The sequence below is a fragment of the Mauremys mutica genome, chromosome 1, assembly GCF_020497125.1.
Source record: "Mauremys mutica isolate MM-2020 ecotype Southern chromosome 1, ASM2049712v1, whole genome shotgun sequence".
Lineage (NCBI taxonomy): Eukaryota > Metazoa > Chordata > Testudines > Geoemydidae > Mauremys > Mauremys mutica.
In genome coordinates, this window is record NC_059072.1 from 87,774,473 (window position 1) to 87,799,224 (window position 24,752).

The following is a 24,752-nucleotide window of genomic DNA, read 5'->3' on the forward strand; positions in this document are numbered from 1 at the left end:
GTGGCATCCAGCTGTTTTAATCTATTGTAATTTAAGGGGATATGTAAAGCCTGATTCTGCCATCAGTTTCTGTTTGTAAATGGAGAGCTTCCCATTTATTTCAGTAGGGAATTCCCTACACAGACTAATGGTAAGAAAGAATCCCCAGGTAGCTGGGGAATTAAGGCAAATCAAAATGCGGGAGATTTTCTAAGACATAAGGAGGACTTAGATTCCTCAACTCCCATTCATTTTCAGGGAGAGTTGGGTGTTTAACTGTCCTTTGTGCCATTTTAAGTCTCCCTTGATGTCCCTGGCATAGGGACAGTGACTCTTCTGTAAGGGAAGAAGGAAGGGAGTGAACTCTGTGGCCAATTTAGGAGTGGCATTGACAGGAACAGCGCTTCCCCATTCTTGGCTGAGAGGATTTTGGCTGCAGTTTGGTGTTGATTATGATGAGAGTGGACCTGCGAGAGGTAGAAAGTCTCTAACGCTAAAGAAGGGGCGCAGAAAGGAAACTACTTGCAGAGTTATCTTGGTCCCATATATTTTTAATGGGAATTGAGCCTCTGAATCATGTAGATGGGTTTGCAAACCCCACCCTGCATTTCCAAGGTACAAGGATATATGGATGCTTGCACAATTATCGTGTCCCCCCTCCTCACCCCTTTCCTTTCAGTAATGCATTTGACAGCTTTCTGGTTTCCCAAGCACCATTTGTTGAGCAAAATTCTCTGAGACCCACACAGCAGAGTTTAGTGTCAGTACTGTGCTCTCCCCATGTGCCCAGACTTCACATAGACACGAACTGAGCATTCTGCACGCTCAGGGACAGCAGCGTTTCAAGATGGAGATCTGCCATGATAATCAGAGGAGAATTCTACTCTAAACTTTCATTGTGGGTGGTGATAAATGTTGAATTGCTGCAGTTAGCCCACAAATGACATTTGTATTTCTATAGCATGTGAAATTACATTAGAATCCTGTACACTTCTGTGGCACCTCTCATTTGAGGATCCCAAAGCACTTTACAAACAGGAATTCAATGTGAATGAATAACTACAGTTTGTTCCCATTAACTCTGCCCCTAGGAAGCTTGTTTGTTGCCTGTCAAGCTGTGAACACGCTACTTAGTTTAGCAGAATCTTCTGAAATTCTCCATTTGTTACCTGTGGAACGTGTGAAGAACTTGGTGAGGTAAGTGAATTCTTGACTCTCTGGTGTTCCACTTAATGCAGTGAAGAGATAACTTTGCCTTTATTTAAAGGCTATTAAGCAAAACAAACACACTTGCTTTGTTTGTTTCCTGTTGTCTTACACCAGCATGTTTCTTTCAGGGTTTTAGCCATCTGGGGTAGGGATGTTGTCTGGCACTGCCAGCTTAACTGTACTGTATGGCGTACGCTTTATAGCCCCATCTCCATAATAACAATCTGCTCCTTTGAATTGTGTGAAAGCTGCAGATTAACTTTTGTTGCTGTTGAATGTGTGAATGCAACAATGCTGATTTTTTTTCTTGCGGGATTGCAGCCAGGAATCTTGTATTTTGTTTTACTTACAAAAAAAGTAAAGTGAAAATAGTCTCGGCTAAACATAAATATCACATTTTAATTTTTGTTGTGGTCTAGAGGATTCTCCTACAGTTTTAGGAGGATTCCATTCCCCCATTAGATATTGATTTTAGACATTATTTTGTACTCTCCCGCAATAAGAGGGAGCACCTCGCTTTTGATGTCCACTTTTTAATAAACCCTTATGAAAACTGACTACTCCATTAACCCCCTTCAACTAATAATTAACATATATAATAACTAGGGGCCTACCAAACTTGCAGTTCATTTTGGTCAATTTTATGGTCGTAGGGAGGAGTTGATGGGGGGAGGTGCCCAAAGTTATTGTAGACAGGGTTGCAGTACTGCTCCCCTTACTTCTGTGCTGCTGCTGGCGGCAGCGCTGCCTTCAGAGCTGGACAGCTGCAGAGCGGCTGCTGTTGGCTGGGAGCCCAACTCTGAAGGCAGAGCTGTCGCCAGCAGCAGCGCAGAAGGAAGGGTGGCATGGTATGGTATTGCCAGCCTTATTTCTGCACTGCTGCTGGTGGGGCGCTGCCTTCAGAGCTGGGCGCCTGACCAACAGCCGCCGCTCTCCAGCCGCCCAGCTCTGGAAGGCAGTGCAGAAGTAAGGGTGACAATACCGTGATCCCCCTAAAATAACTTGTGACACCCCCCCGCCCCCCTCCGCAACTCCCTTTTGGGTCAGGACCCCCAATTTGAGCAATGCCGGTCTCTCCTGTGAAATCTGTATGGCCATGAATTTGGTAGGGCCCTGATAATAACTGAACAATTACAGAAAGTGTTTAAGATCTGTATGATCTCCCAACATAGTTCTCCCAGTCCAGCCAGAGAAAACAAATGGGGACTTGCAGCGTTACTCCCTATATGGGCCCCTATATACATCACCACTGTATCTGAGTGCTTGACAATCATTAATGGATTTTATCCTCACAGCACCCCTGTGCAGGTCCCTGCTCATTCAGGGTCTCTGCATGCACATGCTTAACCTTCCAGCCACAGAGCTGCAGGTCCAGTTACAGGCAGAGAGGGAAATGAAAGACCTTCACATGTCTCATTTTGCCCTGTGTAATTTAGACCTTACTGGTGTGTCATGTGCTAGCAGAATCCTCATTTGGGGGAAGAGGGTTCCCCCATATGAGATTTTTTTTTTTTAATCGTGGTTCACCTTGTACAATAATAAATATTTTGTTTCAGCGCCTTTCCTTCAGACCCATCGGCCTTGCTACTGGCTGATCTCTATTATACGAGGTTGGCTTTGTGTGGTTGCCAGCATCCTCTTTCCCATGAGAACTTAATGGATTTGTTTGATAAACTGAAAACAAACATTTCCTCCAGCATCTCCAAGGTAATCTTCTTTTCTAACGGTTTCCAATATGTGCAAGATGATTTGTGTTTTAATGGAAAAATGAATTCTTAACTAGCGGCATTTGAAATAAGCTGCATAAAGAAGGCCTAAAGGTGAAATGTGCAATTATGTGCAAGAGTGAATACCCTTCATTTCTTTAAAATTGTGCCATTTTCAATGGCCTTTCACTGTTTGCAGTACGCCTCTAAAACATGCTTTCACTTTTAATAGGTCCGACTCTTGACAATAAGGATTTTAAGTCATTTTGAGGCTCAGCTTCCTACATCAACCAAGGTAGTATTACAATTGCTGCTTTAACATTTCAAAACCATGGGAGTGTTGTTTTTAATATAAGCAGTTTTCTTGACACTGACTTTATTTGCCAGTTACACATGCTAGTCTCTGTTCTTTAGCTAAAGTGGGCTCCCTTGATACTTGTTTGTTTTTTCAGACTGTAACTTTATGGGCCCGATCCTCAGCCGATGGAAATCTCTGTAGCTCCATCAGGTTCAGTGGAGCTATGCCAGTTTACAGCAGCTGAGGGTCTGCCTTTAAATAGTGAATTATGACAAAACAATTGTCTAGAGGAATCCTCTAACAAAAGGCATTTCACTGGTTTGTTCAGGATGATGGAATAGGAGAGCTTCAGTCCGTGTTTGCCATATTACTTCAAGCTGAACTCGTGCCAGCCACTGTGAATGATTATAGAGAAAAACTTCTTCATTTAAGGAAACTGAGGCATGATATGGTGCAGTCTGCAGTACCAGATGGACCTTTACATGAGGTGAGAAGTTACTGCCAAAAGGCACAATGGATTGTTTCCTTTTTATAAGGCAAGAAAATTTTGCATTTTACTTCATCACGATTTTTTTCAGTGACTTGTGAAGGCTTCAGTAAATGCAGGCTGGAAAGAAACTAATCATCGTGAGTGAGTTAGGAGCTCAACTTTCATTACTAGTCACTGGGACTTTGCTGCTCCCGACTCCCTTTAGTTTGCAGCACCAGAGCTCAAAGACGTGGGGCTTTCCCCTGAAGATTAATGGTGAGCAAGGTGGAAAGACATCAGCATCCCGAACAAACACCTCATCAAGCATCCAACCAAAGAACCATGCGGGTTTTCGCTCCCATGGAAAATATGGTTCACTTTAAATCACATCCGCACATTGCATGGTATTACGCGCCTGCCTTCTCCATAGGTGGGGACATACAAACTTCTGTCGGTATAACTACATCGCTCCGGTGTGGAAAATCCACACCCCTGAGTGACATAGTTATACTGACATGACCCCCTAGTGTAGACAGTGCTGTGTTGATGGGAGAAGCCCTCCTGTCGCCATAACTACCATCTCTTGGGAGTTGGAGACGCTCTCCCGTCGGCATAGGTAGCATATTCATTAAGATCTGCAGCGCTATAAGTGTAGACAAGCCCTCAGACACAGTCCTATTTGTGACTGCCAAAAACAGATGTCAAACTATAGAATAGTGCCCAAAACCACCATATTCCAGTGGTATCTCTGCTATCCACTCCACATCACTGGAAGCAATCAATTGGATTGCCAGCCTAGGCTTGGACATCTGACATTGCTGTTTTTAAGCCACACAAAAGAAGACAACAACTTGAGTGCTTTTGAACGTCCCACCTGAGCAATGGTCTCTCTAGCCCGGTATCCTTTCTCCACCAATGGCCAGTGCTCGATGCTTCAGAGGAAAGTATAAAGTGCCATAATGCATTTAAATGTGCAGTGTTGCACTAAGTTGGGAAATACCTTTGGCTCCAGTTGGTGATCAGCATGTCTTGTTGTTGGGTGTTTTTATCCTGAACTGACTAAACTATATTTGCCTCAATATCTAGCAGGGGCAGAAACCGAAAAAAAGTGATGGTATTTCGATAAACGTTCTAAACACTCCTGTAAAGAGTAGTGACAGGAAAGCAGGTGGAGGTGATGCGAAGGGCTGGGATGAGCTGTTAGCAAATTACCCCCTGACCTGGCAACAAACTCTGTGTCATTGGACCTCAGTGGAGCTCTGCATGGGCTCAGGGGTCTGCCTATTTGGAGCTCATTGCAGGATTGAGGCCTTATAGATTGCAGGGACATCCCTCTATAGCTGCTGAATCTGACCGTGCTGCCGAGCTGCTGTGGGCTTCACACTGTCAAGGCTGCTACGATCAGGATTTTTCCTGTACTAGCTAAATATTAACTTATTACTACTGATACTTAAGTGCTTTTATAACATGCCTTCTTGAGTTGTAAACTCCTTGGGGCAGGGATTGTGTGTGTGTCTATATGTCACTTAGCTCAGTGAGGAACTGCATCCAGATGGGGCCCTGGGTCTAATGCAACGTAAGCTCTTCAGGGCAGGGAATACTCTCCTTGTTTCTGTGTTTGTATAGAGCCTAGCACGATGTGGCATTGGCACTACCAGAGTACAAATAATAATCAAAATGTCTTAATTATGGGTGTTGATTCTGAGAGATTTTAACTTAACTTTATTGCTTTTTCTTGCAGTTCATCAATCAGTGAAGCTGTTTTTGTACTTACTTTGAATATCATTGTTAGCTTTTTAAAACGAAGTTTTCTTGTGTGTCACTGTAGGTGCCTCTTCAGTATTTACTGGGAATGCTCTATATTAACTTCAGCCCTCTCTGGGATCCCGTTGTTGAGCTCATAACGTAAGTATGTGCTAGTGGATGATGGGAGCCTCAGTTGTGTTCTTGCAGCTGCCCCCGGGCCTTTAAAAAAACGAAATAAAAATGTGTCGCATCCCTAAAAATAAATGTAAATACACACAAGCATGACGTACGTTAACATGAGGTACCACAGAAATGCCTCTGATCTGTCAAGTAAATCTTGCTCTTTATAGACTGTTACTTTTTAACTTGTTTTTGTGAGGCACAAATATTAAAGACAACTTATAGGCAAAAGTATTGTTAAATTACATCTAGGGTTGGGACGTAAAGGTAACAGACTCGAATCCAAGATAGCCAACTCCTGATCTCACGCTATTATGACCATCATATGATAGGTGTTATATAAATAATAAATCAGTCCGTCTCTCCTTCCTCCCCTCACTAACGGCCTGGTGCAAAACCTACTTAAGTCAATGGAAGAGCTTCCGTTGATTTGAATGGGCACTGGATTGAACCCTAAATTTGGAATGTCAGCTGTCAGGGTGAATTGCCTGGCTTGTGACCACTTAGTTTTTTCTCTGTACATTCTGTGATATAATGTGTCATTTTCCCCATCGGAGAAGTGAAATCATGAAAATGTTAAACTACATCTTCAGTGGGTGAATCCTCGCTGACTCTTTGTGTTGGTTTTAAGTTCTATGTGATTGCATAGGCAATATTGAAAGACTTGAAAACATCTGTACCAAAGCTTTGTATTCACAAGCTGTAACCAGGCTGTTCTGATAACAATGAACCTTTGGGATCTTCAGATGAAGGCAAAGAAATGTTATAGCCCCACACAGCAAATGTCTTGCCTACATGCCGAGTAGGGCTGAACACCAAGTCTTTGAACATACTAGCAGTATAACCGGCTAATATCACATGACATTTTTTACTTAATTACTGTCTTGTTTATTGTTAGATCTCATGCAAATGAAATGGAGAATAAACAGTTCTGGAAAATCTATTATGAGCACTTGGAGAAAGCGGCTGTCTATGCTGGTAATCCATGTTTTGTAGCTGTTTAGACACTAACTTAGCTATGGTCCAGGTGGTTCATGAACGGGGCTCTGGCTTTATGCTCTGGTGTGCGCCAAACTAGCAAAAGGGGAAAAATCAGGACATAAGTTTTCCCCCTCCCCTTCTGGCCTCATTTCCCGAGGGAGCGAGCGGAGATCTGTCAGAATTGTTGCCTCCCCGTGGTTTGAGCATTGGCCTGCTAAACCCAGGGTTGTGAGCTCAGTCCTTGAGGGGGCCACTTAGGGATCTGGGGCAAAATCAGTACTTGGTCCTGCTAGTGAAGGCAGGGGGCTGGACTCGATGACCTTGCAGGGTCCCTTCCATTTCTATGAGATAGGTATATCTCCATATATTATTATTATTATTATTTCTATTTGCCATGAGGCAAATAGGGGCAATCCATGGGTTGCAGAGTCCTAGCATATGGGGCACCAGGCAGTGCTTGCTTTGTGCCTAGACTGGCTCTCCCCATGATGATGAGGGACAGTAGGAGTCTGTGAGGATTTTCAGTAATGTCGAGAATCTTCTTCACCCCCTGTTCAACATGGAATCAGTAGAATTTCTGCCAAATGTATCCCTTTTCCTCGACCCTGTTCTTGAATGTGAATACTGGATTCACTGTATGTCACAAGGACAGCCATTTATTGGGGCTGTGTTTTCTTAAAGTTAGGCCCCTTGCTGAAGTTCTGACACCCCAGGGTACCTTCTAACCTGTGTTGCAGTCAGATCAATATTAAGCAGAATTTGCTGGATAGATGGCAAACATTAATATAAACAGTTGCTGTTATTTATCCCACCACCAGCAATTACTGAATAAACTCTTTGAAGTTTTCTTGCAGTAATGAGGACCGTGGTTTGTTTCCTATATAGAGAGGGAACTGCAAGATGAGCTGAGTGAAGAGCAGGCTGGCACTACAGATGCAGAGAGTGAGAAGATCCGAGAAGGAAACGTGGGAAGCCTGTATCTCGAGCAGCTGAGGTTTAGAACGGATTGCAGTGAGCGGACAGATTACTCAAACTTCCGGTTTCTGCTTTGGAAGGCGTTGGCCAAGTTTCCAGACAGAGTGGAGCCCAGGTCAAGGGAGCTTTCCCCACTTCTGTTGAGATTCATTAGGTAAGTGACATGTTCAGTGATGAGACATGTTGCTTGGAAATGTCATAAATGAAGGCAGAGTTACTAGGGTCCCTATAAGACAACTGATAGGTGGTCTGTTTTTTTTTTAATGGATTTTATTTCCTGAGACCTCTGAATCCATAGAGTGGTATGATTTTATATTGACATTGATCCTTCCTTTCTGTTAAACATGGCTTATGCTAGAGAGAGTGGAAAAAATAAAAGCAACCTGAAATGTAAGCTATCAATTGGCTGCTGTGTTGAGCCCCAGTGTACTAATGAGTTCTGGCGACACAGCCTCGCTACTGCTAGGAAGGGTGTACCTTCAATGGAAGTAAAGTGTCTTGGAAATAGACTTGAAGGTGAGGCTCCTCCTTGTCTCCCTTGTTTGTAAAATGAAAGCATGTAATTTTATTCAGACAGAGACAGGAAAATACCTTTAGTGTATCTAGGGCCTGGTTCGGTGCCCACTAAAATCAGTGGGAGTCTTTCTGGTCACTCCAGCAGGCTGTGAGTTAGGCCCTCGCTCTATTTCCCCTGCCAGCCCTTGACTCTTCTTTACAGTGTATTTCCTACAGTGCTTTGCCTAGACTGCTTTTAACGAGAGGGCTTCCACTATGTAATACATCATCGATTCCCACACTTCCTAACTCACATTTTCACACATCCCTGCCAACTTTTAAAAAAAACTCTCCCATTCTACTTAGATTCACTTTCTCTTCTTTTTCCTCACCACATTTTTCTGATCTTAGTCCTTTAATTTTTTTTCCTTTCATTGTCTTTTTCCTTTACATTTGCTCACTTCCTTTAATATCTCTGCCATTCACAACAGAAGAAATGCCCATTTGCATGCTGAAATTAACCCCTTTTGGGGATCTTCAACTGTACAGTGTCACGATGCACAACTCTGTGGATAATTGGAACTTCCAGTAGTGAACAGCTTCAGATAAACCTCACCCCAGCAGATACTGTTCTATTGATTGATTTGATTTATTTTTAATATAGCAATGAGTATTACCCAGCAGATTCTCTGGTGGCTCCAACCCAGGATCTTAGAAAGGAAAACAGAGGTGCAGTAGAAGAGGAAGAAAAACCCACTGAAGAGATGCATCAAGCTACCCAGGAGGTGGAGAAAGAGGAGGTGGAGAGAATGGCAGAACCAGTGGTTGAAGGGTTGCAAAAAAAGAAAACAAGAAGAGCTGCAGCGAAGTGAGTTTTGCTTTGTTTGATTGGGCAGGGAGCAAGTGAAATGCAAATGTTAATCATTTGGTGTTTTAAAAGGTTTCGTAGGAATGGGGTGACTCACTTGATTATGATCACTGGGCTTTTGTGCATCCCTTTCCCCTTCCTTCGTCTCTTCCAGTCTTTCATGAGCTCTTTGGGGGAGTGGATCCTGTCCCCATGCAACACCTAGCACTAGTGGGCGGGGCACTACCCTAAGATGGGTAATAGGCCATAGCTTTGCATAATTTGAAGCAAAAATGGTGCGGGGTCTAGGAATCTCAATTTTGGTTGGATATATTCCTGGAGGTTTCATCACTAATCTTTAATTCCTGGAGACTCAGGACAATCCTGCGGGGGTTGGCAACCCTAGCAGGATTCCAAAGTTAGTGTTTGTGGGGGGTGAATAACTGTTGCCTCTGTCTGTGTCTGCTTTTCTTTTAAAGTCAATGGGAGCTGATGGGCATTGCAAATCACTGCAGGCACCCAATTATGGACTTCAGAGTCTAGCTTTAGACACCCATTTTTGAAAATCTTGGCCCTGATGTCTTTTTGTTCTGGACAGGGTTTTTTGGTATTTCCTACTATAAATATATGCTATTGTGATGCCATTGTTCAACAATATCAAGTTATTTTGTGAGTAAATTGTCTATGGCTTGTGTCTTAAAACACAGTTTTGAAACTTCTTGATTATGGCCTTTTTACCCTGCTGCTATCTGTCAAATACACATTTTAGGTGATTCAAATGAACTATTTTTGCCCGTTTGAGAATGACATTTGTAGCAACAAAGAACTTTAAAAATGTCATCTTGCACATTAAGATGCAATGAATTCTAGTCTATTCTGGCTTAGTTGTAGGTGTTTTATCAGTTCTATTATTTTGTACTGTTCCCTGAGCTGAGTGGTTCCGATCTGTGAATTAGTAATAATTACAAAAATCAGATTGTCACCAGATTTGAACTTATACTTCACAATGTTCTTGTTCCTAAATGGAAACTTTTAAAATGCTGGTAGCAATAACCAAGGTGTAAAAGGATTACTGGCTAGTTGTTAATGAATTCTTTAGTGAACGCTTTTCCTCTTGACCCTGGACTCCTCATTATACTGTCAGATTTGCACCACTGTAGTTTAGGCTCTCACAAAACGTACATTACAAACTCCTCCTTGAAAATGATGAAAAAATAAGAGCTAGGTGTGATATGAGAGACTAGTGTGTGCCTGGTGACACATATTGTGCATCATTAGTCATCATTCAGCGGAGACCATAGTACAGTACTGACTGTGGAGGGTAGGTAATGGTCACAGCACCTCCCTTTTCTGGGGTTAGACAGGGCGGAGGAAATTCGAATCACGTGGCAGATTCAGTAGAAATTTTTTGGTGTGAACCTCTGCAGGGAGCTGCTGAATCAGTGTAGACTCTTGCTGTTCTGCACTTGTACCTTTTTGACCAGTCCTGATCATTTTTGGCATGGTTGATTTCCCTTTCCCCAGCAAGTGGAGATGTGGCTGTTCTTGGGTGGTTCAGTCTCGTCCCCAGGTCCAGTTTATCCCTACCACTCTTTTGCACTGGTATACATCAAATCCTTCCACTGCCATTTGAGTCTGTTGGTAAATGTAGCCCTACATACTGACATGCAGAAACTCAGAATCTTGGTGCCTTTCTCCTGCCTGTTGGTAATAACACAGGGTGTGTATCTGTTTCATTGTTAAAAGCGTGTTTTGTTTTTGTTTCAGGCAGCTAATAGCCCATTTGCAAGTTTTCTCCAAGTTTTCGAATCCACGTGCACTGTATCTGGAATCAAAGTTAAATGAGTTGTACAATCAGGTAATAATACTTAACATTTTTGTATTGCTTAATAAACAGATATATTCCTGTCTTATCTGAACACCAAGCCAAAGGGTCCTTCTTTGTAAAAAGAATGACTGTTGCAGTGCAGTGTACAGCAGTTGTGTCTTAAAGGGACACCATCAACTTGAATATCACCATCTGAAAATTTTTGCACTGTGTTAAAAGTGACTCCTAACATTACCATAACTCAGCAGTTCTTGACCTTTTCTGTATTGTAGCCCCATGGTACAAAGGAAAGTTTCAGGATCCCCTTTCCATCTAGCCATGGAGAAAGAAAATTTGGTCATGACCATCAGTCTAAGCCCTGGTCTACATCTAAATTTCAGATTGACCTAGCAATGTCGCTCAGGGGTCTGAGACATTCACACTCTTCGAGTGCTGTAGTTAAGCCAGCCTCCCTGCCTCTAGGGGAGGTGGATTACCTGCATTGACAGGAAAATCTCTCCCATCGTCAGTGGATGCTACAGTGGCACAGCTGTGCCGCTGTAGCGCCTGTAGAGTACACATGTCCTGAGAAACTATGCCAGATAGCTGAGAGAGATTGGAGAGACAAATGCCTTTCTCTTTATTTTTCCGTTTCTTCACTTTGTTGTTTGATGGTGTGGGTCCTTCGTTGGGCTCTGCATGGGGGTTTTACCCATAACAGCAGGCTGCAAAGCTGAAACTGAATGTAAACAGGCTGCAAGCGGTAGCCAGAGGTGTGAAGAGAGAGAAAAGAGAGGGAGCATGTGTGGCTTGTCTCTGCCTAAAAGTCCCCTTCTAAACATAAATGGGGAGAAAGGGAAAAAGTAATTTTTAAGGGAAATTATAAATCCAAGATATGCTATTTAAAGGGTGTTCCCTCCGGAAACTGGGCTGAGTTTATCAACTTGAATTTTGTGGAAATAAGTCCCTGTAAAAAGTGTTCTGCAAAAGGAATCGCCAAAATCTTGTCTCTAACAACACGTGTTGAATGACCATCCATGAGACATGAACTTAACTTTGATCATTCAAGATCATTCACACATCCTTTGGCATATACCAGCTAACCATTCATTCTGTGTTACTGCTTTAGCTCCCCAGTGTTCAGCCTGTCTCAGATCACCAGCTTCTGCTCTAATGGAATGCTTCAGCATTCATTGTACTCCTGTAAACCTCTGCACTTTGCTTAGGAAAAAACTGCTCTTTGTGGGTTCGATTGCTCATCTATGATATTTTTTAGGAAAATATTGACCAGATTTGTAAATTTTAAAAACATTTTATTTAACCAACATTTTTAAAGAGTGCAGAACAACCCAGTATGGCAAAACAGCCATTTACCTGGTCTGCTATTTGTTAGCTCTGTGCTGTAGCACAACTGCTGGATTGATACCTTGCCTTCAGAATGCTGGGGTGTTACAACAGATCACAGTTCTGTTTACCATGAAATTGAAGAACTAGGTGGGGGAAAGGTGAGGTTTTTGGTAATGTTCCATATTCCTCTTCACCTGGCCACTGGGGGCATTCACCCCTTAATGCTATTGTTGATGGGGTTTTGATTATTCCTCTTGTATTTCTCTTTTTAACAAATCTAATGTTCTATGTGCGTTTTCGTAACTTGGATGTATGTGGCGCAAACGTTGTGGAATGGTTTGGCTGATCCATTATTTTACCTAGTGTGACACACATACAATGCTGGTCCAAAAGTGATCTTGCAAAAGACACTCTGTAACTTGTTAAAACACAAGTTGATGATTGCGTTGTTTAATTGCTGTACCCATCAAATGGGCGTTGGAACAATTTGTGTAGTGGGGGTGCTGAGAGCCATTGAACCAAACTGTAAACCCTGGATCTGATGGAAACCACTTCAAGTCCGGGGGTGCGGCAGCAGCCCAGCACCTCTAGTTCCAGCAGCTATGCCATCATATACCATCAATGATGTCCTGGATTTTTGTTTTTGTTTTTTCTTTTTAGAAACAAGTAACTATTGTGTTCTGTAATTATCTCTCTTGGATGAATAGTGATAGGAAATATTTGCTGCTTGGTGACTTTTAAATGACTGTTCTAAAATGAAATTCCCTTTATTGTGGATCCCTTTAGGTTACATAATTACTTCCCCTCCCCCCCATTTAAGGGCTGAATTCTCTCTTGAGCAAATCATCTTGATATAGTGGTATAAGGAGAAGTGTGTGTATTATTTGGGCTTTCTCCTAATTTTCTTTTCTTGTAAAATGTTACCTTCAGCTGTTGTCCCATCAAGACCAGAATGTGCAAAAAGTAGCCCTTGACTGCATCATGACTTACAAGCATCCGCACCTACTGCCATACAAGTAAGAGCTTTAAAATTCTTCCAGCACAGATCAATGATGAGGTATCACATCAAACATATATTTATGATCTTTGACATCATCTGCTTGTAAGAGAAATAGCCACAACTTTCTGAACCCAAGAAAAATTAATATTTCTATTCCAAATCTGAATTTGGAAACGGACAGAATTAAAAAAAGCTTCTCGTATTTATATTTAAATTAAAATCGAAAAAGCTTTTATAGACTATAAAGAAGAAAATAGGTTTTCACTTACATGCCATTGTGCCTGAGATCTAGATACAGTCACAGAAGGTAACCTGGACTAGTCTTGAAAAGCAGATATCTGAGAAGAGGAATTTGCTGTTTTGTTTTAGAGAAGGCAGAGGAGTGCAGCAGGGTCATGTTCATTCAGAAATGGAAAAACTGAAATCTTTTATCTATCAGATTTGAACTCTTTCTCAAAACAAACCAAACCTTTTTCCTCATCCAGACCCACCATGGTATGTAGTGGTCAATTGTGTTCGTTTCAGTAAAGGATTTTTGTAGTTCTTTATAACCGTTAGGTCAAACTGTCAGCACAGCACTCTATGATAGCCTTTACAGAACCCTGTATGAAAAGTAGCGGTCTATATAATGAAGTTGAGCTAGTTGATTTACTTACCTCTTTGTTAAAAGGGTAAGGATGTGATCCTTTAATAAATTGCACAGAGATTTTTTTTTTAAATAACTGTGTTTAATACTTGCAGAGAGAACTTGCAAAGGTTACTGGAAGATAAGAGCTTTAAAGAAGAAATAGTTCATTTCAGCATATCCGAAGAGAACACTATAGTTAAAATGCAACACCGACCAGATCTTGTTCCTGTTCTTATGAGGTGTGTGGGTGAAACACTGCATAAACTCTGCATATTAAAATAAAATGATGGCTATAGAAGAAACATAATGCAGCTTCTGGCTGATATTTTAAAGAGACGTTACAAATGTATGGCTCTCACAGCAACTAAGGCCTCCTCATTCATTACTGTACATGGTATTCTCATGTGTGTGTGTAGTATTGTTGAATGCATTAGTTAAGCTCATATTTTCCAAAAAAGTTCATCTTAAATGCTTAAGAAGAAATCTGAGAGATTTTCACCCTCAGGGTATTACATTTATTTGATAAATACATGGAAATAGCGTTTTACAATGAAAGTGCTTCCTCAGCTATAACTCTGTCTTCATACTAGCATAATGCTTTGCTAATTCATACTTAAGCTGTGCTCCCATTCAGATCACTAGCAAAGTTTCCAGTGACCTTGTTGGGAGCAAGAGCGCACCCTTTCTGGTAGTGTTACTGGGTGCCAAGCAGCAATAGAGGTAATAGTGGGGAGCATTAGTTAAGCCATGTAGTTCAAATTAAACTTTCTGAACAAAGATTGTGAACCAGCCAAACTGCACCTGCAATGCTTCAGAAACAGGCAGGTAGTGGAGAACTCACGAATACTATTTCTTTTTGGCTTTTGAAGAATTCTCTATGGGCGGATGAGAAACAAAACTGGAAGGAAAACTCAGGGCAAATCTGCTGCGGGCACTCGTATGTCAATTGTTCTGAGGTTCCTTGCTGGCTCGCTGCCTGAAGAGATTAGAATGTTCCTGGACCTGCTCTTTGAACCTGTGAAGCACTTCAGTGTTGGTATGCTTCTGCCATTAGAAACTGGGGCTAATAGTTCTTCCCTACCTCACCGATGTGGGGAGGATAAATACTTTGAGGACTGTGAGGGGCTTAGATGTTATGGAAATGGGGGCCTGCGTAAATTAAAGCACCAATGGCACTGGTTTTTTTTGGGGGGGGGGGTTGTTTTTAAATAAGAGTGAAGGTTTCCCCTGAGCCCTTGGCCACGGTTTCCCTTCCCTGATGTACAATGTACTATTATTCCTGTACCGTTACTACAGAACTGAGGCACAGAGAGACTGAGTGACTTACCTAGGGTCACAGGAGGTCTGTGGCAGAGCAGGGAATCAAACCCAGTATGCCAGAGTCCCAGGTTGGCATCCTAACTAGGGTGACCAGATAGCAAGTGTGAAAAATCAGGACAGGGGGTGGGGGGTAATAGGAGCCTATATAAGAAAAAGACCCAAAAATCAGGACTGTCCCTATAAAATTGGGACATCTGGTCACCCTAATCCTAACTACTGTGTTGTCCTTCATTTCTGAAGGGCTGGTGAGCACAATGCCACAGGGGCATTATGAGGATAAGTGCATACATTGATTGTGAGGCACTCTGACACTACAGCAGTGAGGGCCATATAAGAACCATGATAGACAGCTGGGGCTGTTTGTTAATTTTACATAAGAAGCTGAATTAGGAGCATTTAAATGGCTTGTAATTTAGGGCCAGATTTGCCACCCTTTCTCACATTGAGAGGAACCTCAGACATTGACATTTGGCCTATTGAAATCGGGTCCTTACTTACCAAGGTAAAGATGAACGGATACATTTTCACTGTCCTCCTTCCTTCTGTAGGACCTTGCCAGGTTGCAGTACTCCAAACAATATCAGAACTGGATTTATGTCAAGTCCTGCCTCTAGGCCGCCAGCACAGTCTGTTCAACAGCCTTGAGGTTGTACTGAAAAACATGGGCCATCTGATCACTCAGTACTTACCTGAGATTTTACAGATTTTACTTTGTATGACAGCAACAGTATCCCACATCCTTCAACAAAGAGAGAAGGTAAGGAACATGATACTGCGTGTGTGTGTGTTTTTTTTTCAACTCTATTGGTTCAAATTATGCTTAGTGCCAATAAGGAGTAAAGCTTTAGAAACCAGTGAATAACAGAAAGATGGATAAAAGTATAGGCCAGCAAGATTGGTCTTAAAATGCCGCAGTGTTTATATAGAAAGAGTATATTGCTGTTAAATAGTTGTTTAAAATGCTGTTAAATTGTTGGCATTTCAGTCAGTCACAGTGTTGAATTTATTTAATAAAACATGCACGTTACACGCAATGTTTTAAAAATTCATACAAACAAGAATTTGAATATCAAATTCATTTTTTTAAAACACTGCATTTCCTTAAGCCAAAGTGCACACACTAACTAGAAGTTTGAGGCAACTAGAGCCCTTTCTGGACTTGAATTTAAACAGGTAAAGAAAAATTCTGTCTGGTTTTTTTTTTGGTTTTAATATCATGGTTCCCCTTGTGCTGCTCTAAGTGCTGTAGCAGTGGCCAGCAACAAGGGAAGGGTAATTTTAGGATGGTTACAGTCCATAATCCAGTTTACAGTAGTGCAAAAGTAATTTTATTTGTCTCTAGAGTAATCACTTTTGTACTGTAAAGTTATTCAAGTAATGCCGTCTCTCACCATCAGCTGTGACTGAGTAACTCTTAGAGAGGTATTTGTGGTGCTATGCTGTCACTTGCTAAACTTAATTTAACACTTCATTAGCTAGTGAGGTGTTAAGAGTTCAGAAAAGGATAGGAGAAATCTGTTTATCTTGGATAATCATTACAAGAAATTCCTGTGGGTTTGAGAGTCATTTATTGCAGGATGTTATTGCCTAAAGAGTTAAATATCTACTTTTGTAGTTCTGAGCTCAGTTACAGTTTTACTGTTTCCTACTGTTCACTTTCAATATGGAATCTGTCCATGTCCTTAGAGCATGCCCCTTGAGAAGAGGTCTATGTATCTCCTTCCTCTGGCTTGAGTAGACGTGGAATCTGATTCAGTTTATTTGGTGTAAAAATTATCATCTGTCATTTGGATTTTTAGTAGCAAAAATCATGCCTCTTGTGATAAAGATTGCGGTTGAGCATTGGACAAGGAGGGAACTAAGCTCAAACGAAACAAGATTAAAGCAGGGGACCTTAAGGGGAAGGACAGCAGAGAAGTTTGTACAAGCAGGTCAGATAAGTGCCTGGAAACAAGTTTGATATCGGCTGAGGAAGAATGGAACCACATCAAAAGAGTGAGGATTGCAGCAGCAGAAGAGGAATCTATGTGTGTGGACAGTACAGCTGGGGGAAATCTAGGGAAAGAGAGGTATTGTGGTGGACCGACGAAGTGCAGGTAGCGATCTGAAATAAGAAAACGGTGCATAAAGAAAGACACAAGCACATCGAGTGTGAATGAAAGCGAATACAAAGAAGCAAAGTGAGCTGATAAGAAGGCAGTGAAGAAGGACAAAGAGAGTGCCATAGATGACCTGTATACTGAGCTTGTAAACCACCCACATCTGGCTGGCCAAAAGATCTATAGTACTGCAAAAATCAGATGCAAAGGGAAGGAGGATGGGACTGCAGCACAATTTCTAAATGATGACCAGGAGAGACTGCTAGTAACACCTGAAAAAATGAAGGTGAGATGGAAACAATACTTTGAGAGTCTCTTAAATGAGGCAAACCCCTTTTTGGAAGAGTTGCCAATATCCTAATGTGGTGCCTGAATCTGACACAGTGAAGGAAGAGGTGAGAAATGCAGTCTGGATAATGAAGAACAGTAAGATGGTGGGACTGATGAAGTGACAGCGGACCTGGGGAAAGTCCTGTGTGAGAGAGGCATAAAATGGATGAACAGAGTGGTTAAAGCAGGGGTCGGCAACCTTCAGCGCACAGCCCATCAGGGTTGGCTGGCGGGCTGCGAGACATTTTGTTTACATTGACTGCAGTCACGGCCCCCTGCAGCTCCCAGTGGCCGCAGTTCGCCGTTCCTGGCCAGTGGGAGCTGCGGGAAGTGGTGTGGGATGCAGAGACGTGCTGTCCGCCGCTTCCCGCAGTTCCCATTGGGTGGGAACAGCGAACTGCGGCCACTGGGAGCTGCAGGGGGCTAGGCCTGTGGACGGTCAACATAAAATGTCTTGTGGCCCGCGCATGGATTACCCTGATGGGCTGCATGCCGAAGGTTGCCGACCCCTAGTTAAAGCCATATGGCAAGATACGTGAATATCCAAAGATTGGTGCTGGTCTATCTTGGTCCAAGTACATAAGCGGAGGAGCATCCACGAATGTGGGAACTGTTGAAGGATAAAGTTACTGTTACGTAGAATGAAAGTACTGGAACACATCTTGGATGCTAGGATTAGGAAAATGCTGGAACTCCTCCTCAGGCAAGAACAGCTCAGCTTTAGGAAAGGATGAGGAACCACAGATGCCATGTTTGTAATTCGGCAAGTGATCGAGAAGCAGTTAGAGTACCAACAGGATTGCTTCTGGGCTCTTGTAGCCCTAGAAAAGGCATAGTATAACATGGACAGAAAGATGCTCACACTAGCGCTGAGGAAATATGGCGTGTCTGAGGATTTAATATCACCTAAAACAGCGATCTGAACATGTTTTGGGGCCCTTAGACTGCTGCTGTTTATTGTGTTGTTGGAAGATCTCAATGGGAAAGGTGAGAAGCTGCTATATGCAGATGACATAGCTATAAGGGTGTCCTCAGAAGAAGAGCAAGAGTGACTAGTAAATCAGTGGTAGGGCCAGATAAGCTGGCATGGGAAGAAAATGGATATGACTAAGACCGAGGTAATATGGGTAGGTAGAGGTGCCTCAGGGAAACTGAATATAGAGATTAATGGAGTATGACTAAACCAGATTGAGCAGTTCAGGTATCTGGACAGCTGGGTTGTGGATAACAGTGAGCACGAATGCGAGATACAGTCCAGACAGGGGAGTTCTGGAAGACAATGGAATAACATCTCACTGACACTGAAAGCCCAACTGTAAGTAACAGTGGTGTGCCCCGCAGTGCTGTATTGTGCAGAAGCATGGACAGTAAAGAGACAGCAAGTTCAGTGCCTGAAGATGTTCGAGATGAGATGTCTTTGTGTAATACAGTCCCACGAAGGGATGGATTGTGATATGAAAGCGTTGGGATGGAAGTCTCAGTCCGTGATGTGGCTGACAAAATCTGGGAAGACATACCGAGTGAATGAAGAGGACCTGGGGAAGATGGTGTGGCAGGAGAGGGTGGTAGGAAAGAGACCCCGAGGAAGCGATGGTGGATTGCATCAAAGAAGATGGTAAGCTGATGGACCTTAGTGCTGCCTCAGACAGATGAAGATGGCAGATGTTTGCACGGTGACCCGACCCTAGATGGTGGGATAAGAGGAAGAAGTAGTAGTTTCTAAGTCACTTAGAAGCTTTTGAAAGTGTTACCTAGAGGCCTTGTCTACACTTTGTGGAGTGTAGGGGATGTGTAGCTACACACCACAGCAAAAGGCAGGCTGCAGCCACACTCGCTGCAGTTGTAGCTACGTGTGACAGTGAAAGGCTCTGGCAGCGGGATGCTACACTGGTAAAAATAGCGTTGTAAAGAGGGGAGGCACTGCATGGGTGTGCAGAGAGCTGTGTAGGGTACGTACCCACAGGGTCCTGGTGTGTCTATATTCCATTCACCTAAGCAGAGCCTTGCCATCTGCCCTGCTGTTTATACCCATGCTAGGGAGGCATGCGGTGTCTGTACTCCACATGTCGCCATAAATGTAGTCCTTCCCAGAGGAGCCCAGCAGAAAAGGCTGTAATATTATAACCAGATGCCTGCTTAGCATGCTTTATCTCAGTGTTGAATATCTTCCCTAAGGGAAGCTAGAGAATGTAACATTGTTAATGTTAAATGCATGGGTAGCGTAAGTCTTGTTACTACATTCTAGCCCTCCCCTCACTCTGTCTTTGCTGGATTCCTCTCTCTCCCTCTAAGCACATTTTCATGTGCTAAGAGGAAACTCACCTTTGGTCACTGGTTTTGGTTGTGCTCTTTTTTTGGGGGGTGGAGGGGGGTAATTTATTTAATATATTTTCATACAGAAACACAACGAAAAATACAAAAAAAATGTATGTGAGCTCCAATAGAATTTTGACAAACTGTAAAATCTTGCAGTTGCCTATCTGCAAGACCAGGCAATGCTGCATAGACATGGCATGTTAGGGTGGGGTAACGGAAGTAAAATAGGAGGGAGGGAGGGGACATGGGAAAAAGAGAAGGGGTTAGGAGGCATGGAGGGTTGGCATTCCGTGAACCATCTCAATATTTTTTATTCAAATGTATCTAGAAATGGGGTCCCCATTTCTCTGAATTCATATCATTGCTCTCCGTAGCAACAAGTTATTAATTGAGATAGGGCCAAATTCCACTGCTCTCTTCTGGTGGTACTTTTGAGGACGGGTAGAGTGGTACTGTTTGAATGTTGGGACTGGGGTATGTAGATCTGTTAAGGGCAGTGCTAAGAGCTGTAGTAGCCGCTTACAGTGGGTTTGGCCCCAGTCCTTCAGCGAGCTATGTGCAAGTAGGCTCTCGTGCCCGTGCTGAGTCCCTGTTAAGCCTTGTGACTCAGTGCAGGACTGGGACCTTAGAAAGTGAAAATCATCTTTCCAAGATAAAGATAACTTGTTCAGGGTAGAAAACAAGAGGAAACAGTGCAGTAGTCCAAGCAAGAGTCACTCATATCCACAATTGATTAAATACAGTATTTCATTGCAGGGTAACTAGCTTATGTTTTTCAGCAAGAATAGATATTTTTGTCTTTCTTTTTTCCAGATCCAGCTATGGTCTATTAACCCACTGAAAAATTTGAGGCGTCTTGGGATCAAACTTGTAGCTGATTTTTTTTCTGATTTTGAGACCTACCGCTTTACAGTAGACGAGATTGATGCCGTTTTTGAGGCAGTGATATGGCCCCAGGTAATGTTGACAGAGTAATACCTTTTATTTTGAGTTATCTAGTATGTAAAGATAAGCAAGTCTGGAAAGAGATTGAAATACTTCTCTGATGGATTGTATATACGTGGGACAACCTATCCTAAATTCTCAATTATTGAGGGACGATCTACACTCATTGCTATACTTGCTTTCCACAAACTATTCTTAATATCACTTTTTATGAGTGATGTATCCGAATATTTGGATGTGGGTATTTAAACTGTATCGTTAAATGTATTAACCTTAATTTGGGATACTGCAGATTATATGCTATATGTTTTGTATGACTTTTTAAACCAAACGTTGTACTTTTGGATAATTTTAAGCATTATATCCAGATGTATAGAAATTCTTTTTTTTTAACACTTGCCTAGAAATCTCTAATTTCATTTGCTTGTATTATGTGTGTGAAGGGCCAATCTTGCGTCGTAATAAGAGGGTCAAGCATCTGATTAATACTGGGGCTGCTTCTACATTCAAGCCATAATGAAAAAGACTTACAGATTAATCTGAATAAAGTTAAAACTCTGTCTCTCTTCTTTAACCATTGAAGCAGACTACTTGCTCTGACACTTCTTGGGGAACAAAATTGTACTGTTGGTATCTGTTATATGCCTAATCTGTCTAATCTACAATGCCTGAGTATTTACACTTGAAAACCATCTAAATAGTATCAGACAGTACCTTGGTGGGCTAGCTGTTCCTGTTCTGTGGGAGTCTTAACCTATAATATGCCCCCTTCATCCATTTTTGTTCATTTTGCTTATTTATTCCTTCCATTCTTTCATCTACCAGTATGGCAGCTTACATGCTGTATGCAAAGCACATAACCTTGCCTCAGTTGATTAGGTAGAAGAGAATTTTGGTTTATTGTCCCTCTTAGCCTTTCAACTCTCTCTTTCTATGCCCCCAGCTATCCCAGCATTGGGAAACTTAGACTCCGATTCAGCAAAGTTCCATGGAAGTCAAAGCACATGCCTCAGTTCAGGATGTGATTTAAGTGCTTTGCTGAATCAGTGTCTCAGAGCATTGCGTTTGGAAAGCACCGTGTACATAAGAACAGCCACAACTGGGTCAGACCAAAGGTCCATCTAGCCCAGTATCCTGTCTTCCGACAGTGGCCAATTCCAGGTGCCCTAGAGGGAATGAACAGAACATTCCCAGCTTCTGGCAAACAGAGGCTAGGGACACCATCCCTGCCCATCCTGGCTAATAGCCATTGATGGACCTCTCCTCCATGAATTTATCTACTTCTTTTTTGACGCCTGTTACGGTCTTGGCCTTTACAACATCCCCTGGCAAAGAGTTCCACAGGTTGACTGTGCCTTGTATTGCCCTTGTCTGAACCTTTTCCAATTCCACTATATCTTTTTTGAGATGGAACGACCACATCTGCACACAGTATTCAAGGTGTGCACGTACCATGGATTTATATAGAGGCAATATGATATTTTCAGTCTTATTATCTATCCCTTTCTTAATGAGTCCCAAAATTGTGTTCGCTTTTTTGACTGCCGCTGCACATTGAGTGGATGTTTTCAGAGAACTATCCACAATGATTCTAAGATCTCTTTCTTGAGCGGTAACAGCTAATTTAGACCCCATCATTTAGTTGGGATTATGTTTTCCAATGTGCATTATTTTGCATTTATCAGCATTGAATTTCATCTGCCATTTTGTCCAGTCACCCAATTTTGTGAGATCCTTTTGTAGCTCTTCGAAGTCTTCTTTGGACTTAGCTATCTTGAGTAGTTTTGTATCATCTGCAGATTTTGCCACCTCACTGTTTACCCCCTTTTTCCAGATAATTTATGAATATGTTGAATAGGACTGGTCCCAGTTGACAATGCTCTGTCATTTCTGTAAATAGGAATTATAACTGGTTTAAAGAAATAATGCTCATTTCCTGGATGACCTAGTGTATGTCTACACTGTAATTAAAAACCCACAGCTGACCTGTGCTAGCTGACTCAGGCTCATGGGGCTCAGGCTAAGAAGCTGTTTAACTGCAATGTAGACGTTCAGGCTCAGACTGGAGCCTGGGATCTGGGACCCTGGGAGAAACCCAGAACTTGGGCCAAGCCTGAATGTCTGCACCGCAATTAAACAGCCCCTTTAACCTGAATCTTGTGAGCCTGAGTCAGCTGGCACGGGCCTCTGTCAGTGTCTAACTGCAGTGTAGACATACTTCCAGAGACCAGCACTATACAATAGGATACCGGCTCCAAAAATAATCCAGTAGCTCCCTCTAGGGGAATTTCAGCCATTGATTCTCTCTGAGATTTTTTTTGTAGAAGACTCATTTGATTTTGTGCATTATTTTAAAGGCCGTGAAACACCATGAGGCTTGTGAGATGATGCGGGAGGAGGGAGAATTCTAATCCTTTTGTGCTTGGAATTGGAGTTTCCTAATGTTAACTGCACAAAAATCTACTACTGGGACTCGATATTAATAGTGTAGCAGACTTCCTTCCCATAGGATTGCATTAAAGATACCTTTGTTTCTGATGTGTTCAGAAAAGCGCTGGTTTATACAGAGCAGTGGGGCACTCAATCATTTTGGGCAACTGAACAAGCTTTCTAAGACTTACCGGTAGATCTGTTCCCCACCATTGCCTCATTTTCAGTTTTACACAGTCCAATCTGCAGTGCAGACTGAGCAACCGTAAACCCCACTCTCACCATCCTGGTGCATTAAACCGAAAGAACATGGACGATCTCCTGGCTGCCCAGTAGCAGCCAACACGTAGCAGAGGCCTTCTCAGTCATATTGATGCTGCTGATCGTACTGCAGACAGGAATATAAGTGTGAGACAGTCACTTTGGCGGCAGCTGTGTGCAAAGCACAAGGGGAGGGAAAATAACTCCCAAGTGGAGGACAAAAATAGTAGGTGGGATAATTTTGTTTTCAAGCTTTTAAGGTGTAACAAAAGATGCTCCCTTAGTAGGTATCAGCAGTATTGAAGGGATTAGAAAGTGAGCAATGATTTTTTTTTTTGAAGATAATTTCTCATTCACAGAGAATTCTTTAAACTTGTTTTCTGTCAAATTTGATGTTTTAAATAGTGATGCGTGTTTTGTTTTGTGATTTATCCTCTCTTTGTCTTCTAGATCATCAGGCTCGCTTCTGAGAGCCAGTATTCTCCTACTCCGTTACTCAAACTCATTCACATCTGGAGCAAGAATCCCAGGTAAACGTTTCCTTTGCGGAGAAGCACGATGAATGCATCGTGTCTGCTGCGAATCACACACAACAGGGAAAGACAGAGAGTCACACATCATTCCTCCCTGCAACCTCAAATTAGTGACTGGGTGGAAAATGGCTGCAAAGAACAGTATTTTTATCAACATGTAAATTTCATAATTCCAAGGCCAGAAAGGATCATTGTGATCACTTAGTCTGACCTCCTGTATAATCCAGGCCAGAGAACTGCCCCAAAACAATTCCTAGAGCAGATCTTTTAGAAAAACACCCAATCTTGATTTTAAAATGGTCGGTGATGGAGAATCCACCACAACCCTGGGTAAATTGTTCCATTGGTTAATTACTCTCACCATTAAAGAAGGTGATTGTGCACTTCATTTAATGTTACTTAGCTCTTTTTCATGGTTGCTCACAAAGCCATGACAAAGGACTGTGTCGTTATTCCTTTGTTACATATGGGGAAACTGAAGCTCAGAGTGGGGAATTGATTTGCACAAGGTCTCACAACAGGTCAGTGAGAGTACCTGGACTAGAATCCAGGTCTCCAGGCTCCCCCTCCTAGGCCTGTAGCCACTGGACCAAGCAGCTGTGCTTGCTTTTTTTTATTTATTTATTTAAGGAGTGTAATACTAGACTTTCATGTTATTGCTTAACAGTATTTTACATAGGGTATTGAGCCTGCGGGGAAGAAGTGTACAATAGAAAATATAGCAAATACCTGAGTTCCAGCCACTCTATTTGAAGTGGTGGACTTTGATTTTCAGTCACATTTTCTGACAATGTCAGTGGAAACCTGGGCCTCAACCGTGCAGACACATATGCATGTGCTTAACTTCAAAT

At 42.3% G+C, this 24,752-nt stretch overlaps 1 protein-coding gene across 1 annotated transcript in view; it reads left to right on the forward strand.

The window, feature by feature from the left end:
- The window catches only part of UTP20 (UTP20 small subunit processome component), a 79,839-nt gene that overhangs the window by 15,397 nt on the left and 39,690 nt on the right, over positions 1–24,752 (forward strand). Inside the window, exons 15-29 of the mRNA XM_044982041.1 lie at positions 1,071–1,176; positions 2,745–2,895; positions 3,127–3,189; positions 3,521–3,679; positions 5,490–5,566; positions 6,486–6,565; positions 7,454–7,697; positions 8,703–8,906; positions 10,653–10,743; positions 12,970–13,055; positions 13,781–13,906; positions 14,537–14,703; positions 15,536–15,744; positions 20,546–20,689; positions 23,819–23,898. Coding sequence (XP_044837976.1) covers positions 1,071–1,176; positions 2,745–2,895; positions 3,127–3,189; positions 3,521–3,679; positions 5,490–5,566; positions 6,486–6,565; positions 7,454–7,697; positions 8,703–8,906; positions 10,653–10,743; positions 12,970–13,055; positions 13,781–13,906; positions 14,537–14,703; positions 15,536–15,744; positions 20,546–20,689; positions 23,819–23,898 — 1,987 coding nt within the window. The remainder of the gene's footprint in view (positions 1–1,070; positions 1,177–2,744; positions 2,896–3,126; positions 3,190–3,520; positions 3,680–5,489; positions 5,567–6,485; positions 6,566–7,453; positions 7,698–8,702; positions 8,907–10,652; positions 10,744–12,969; positions 13,056–13,780; positions 13,907–14,536; positions 14,704–15,535; positions 15,745–20,545; positions 20,690–23,818; positions 23,899–24,752) is intronic.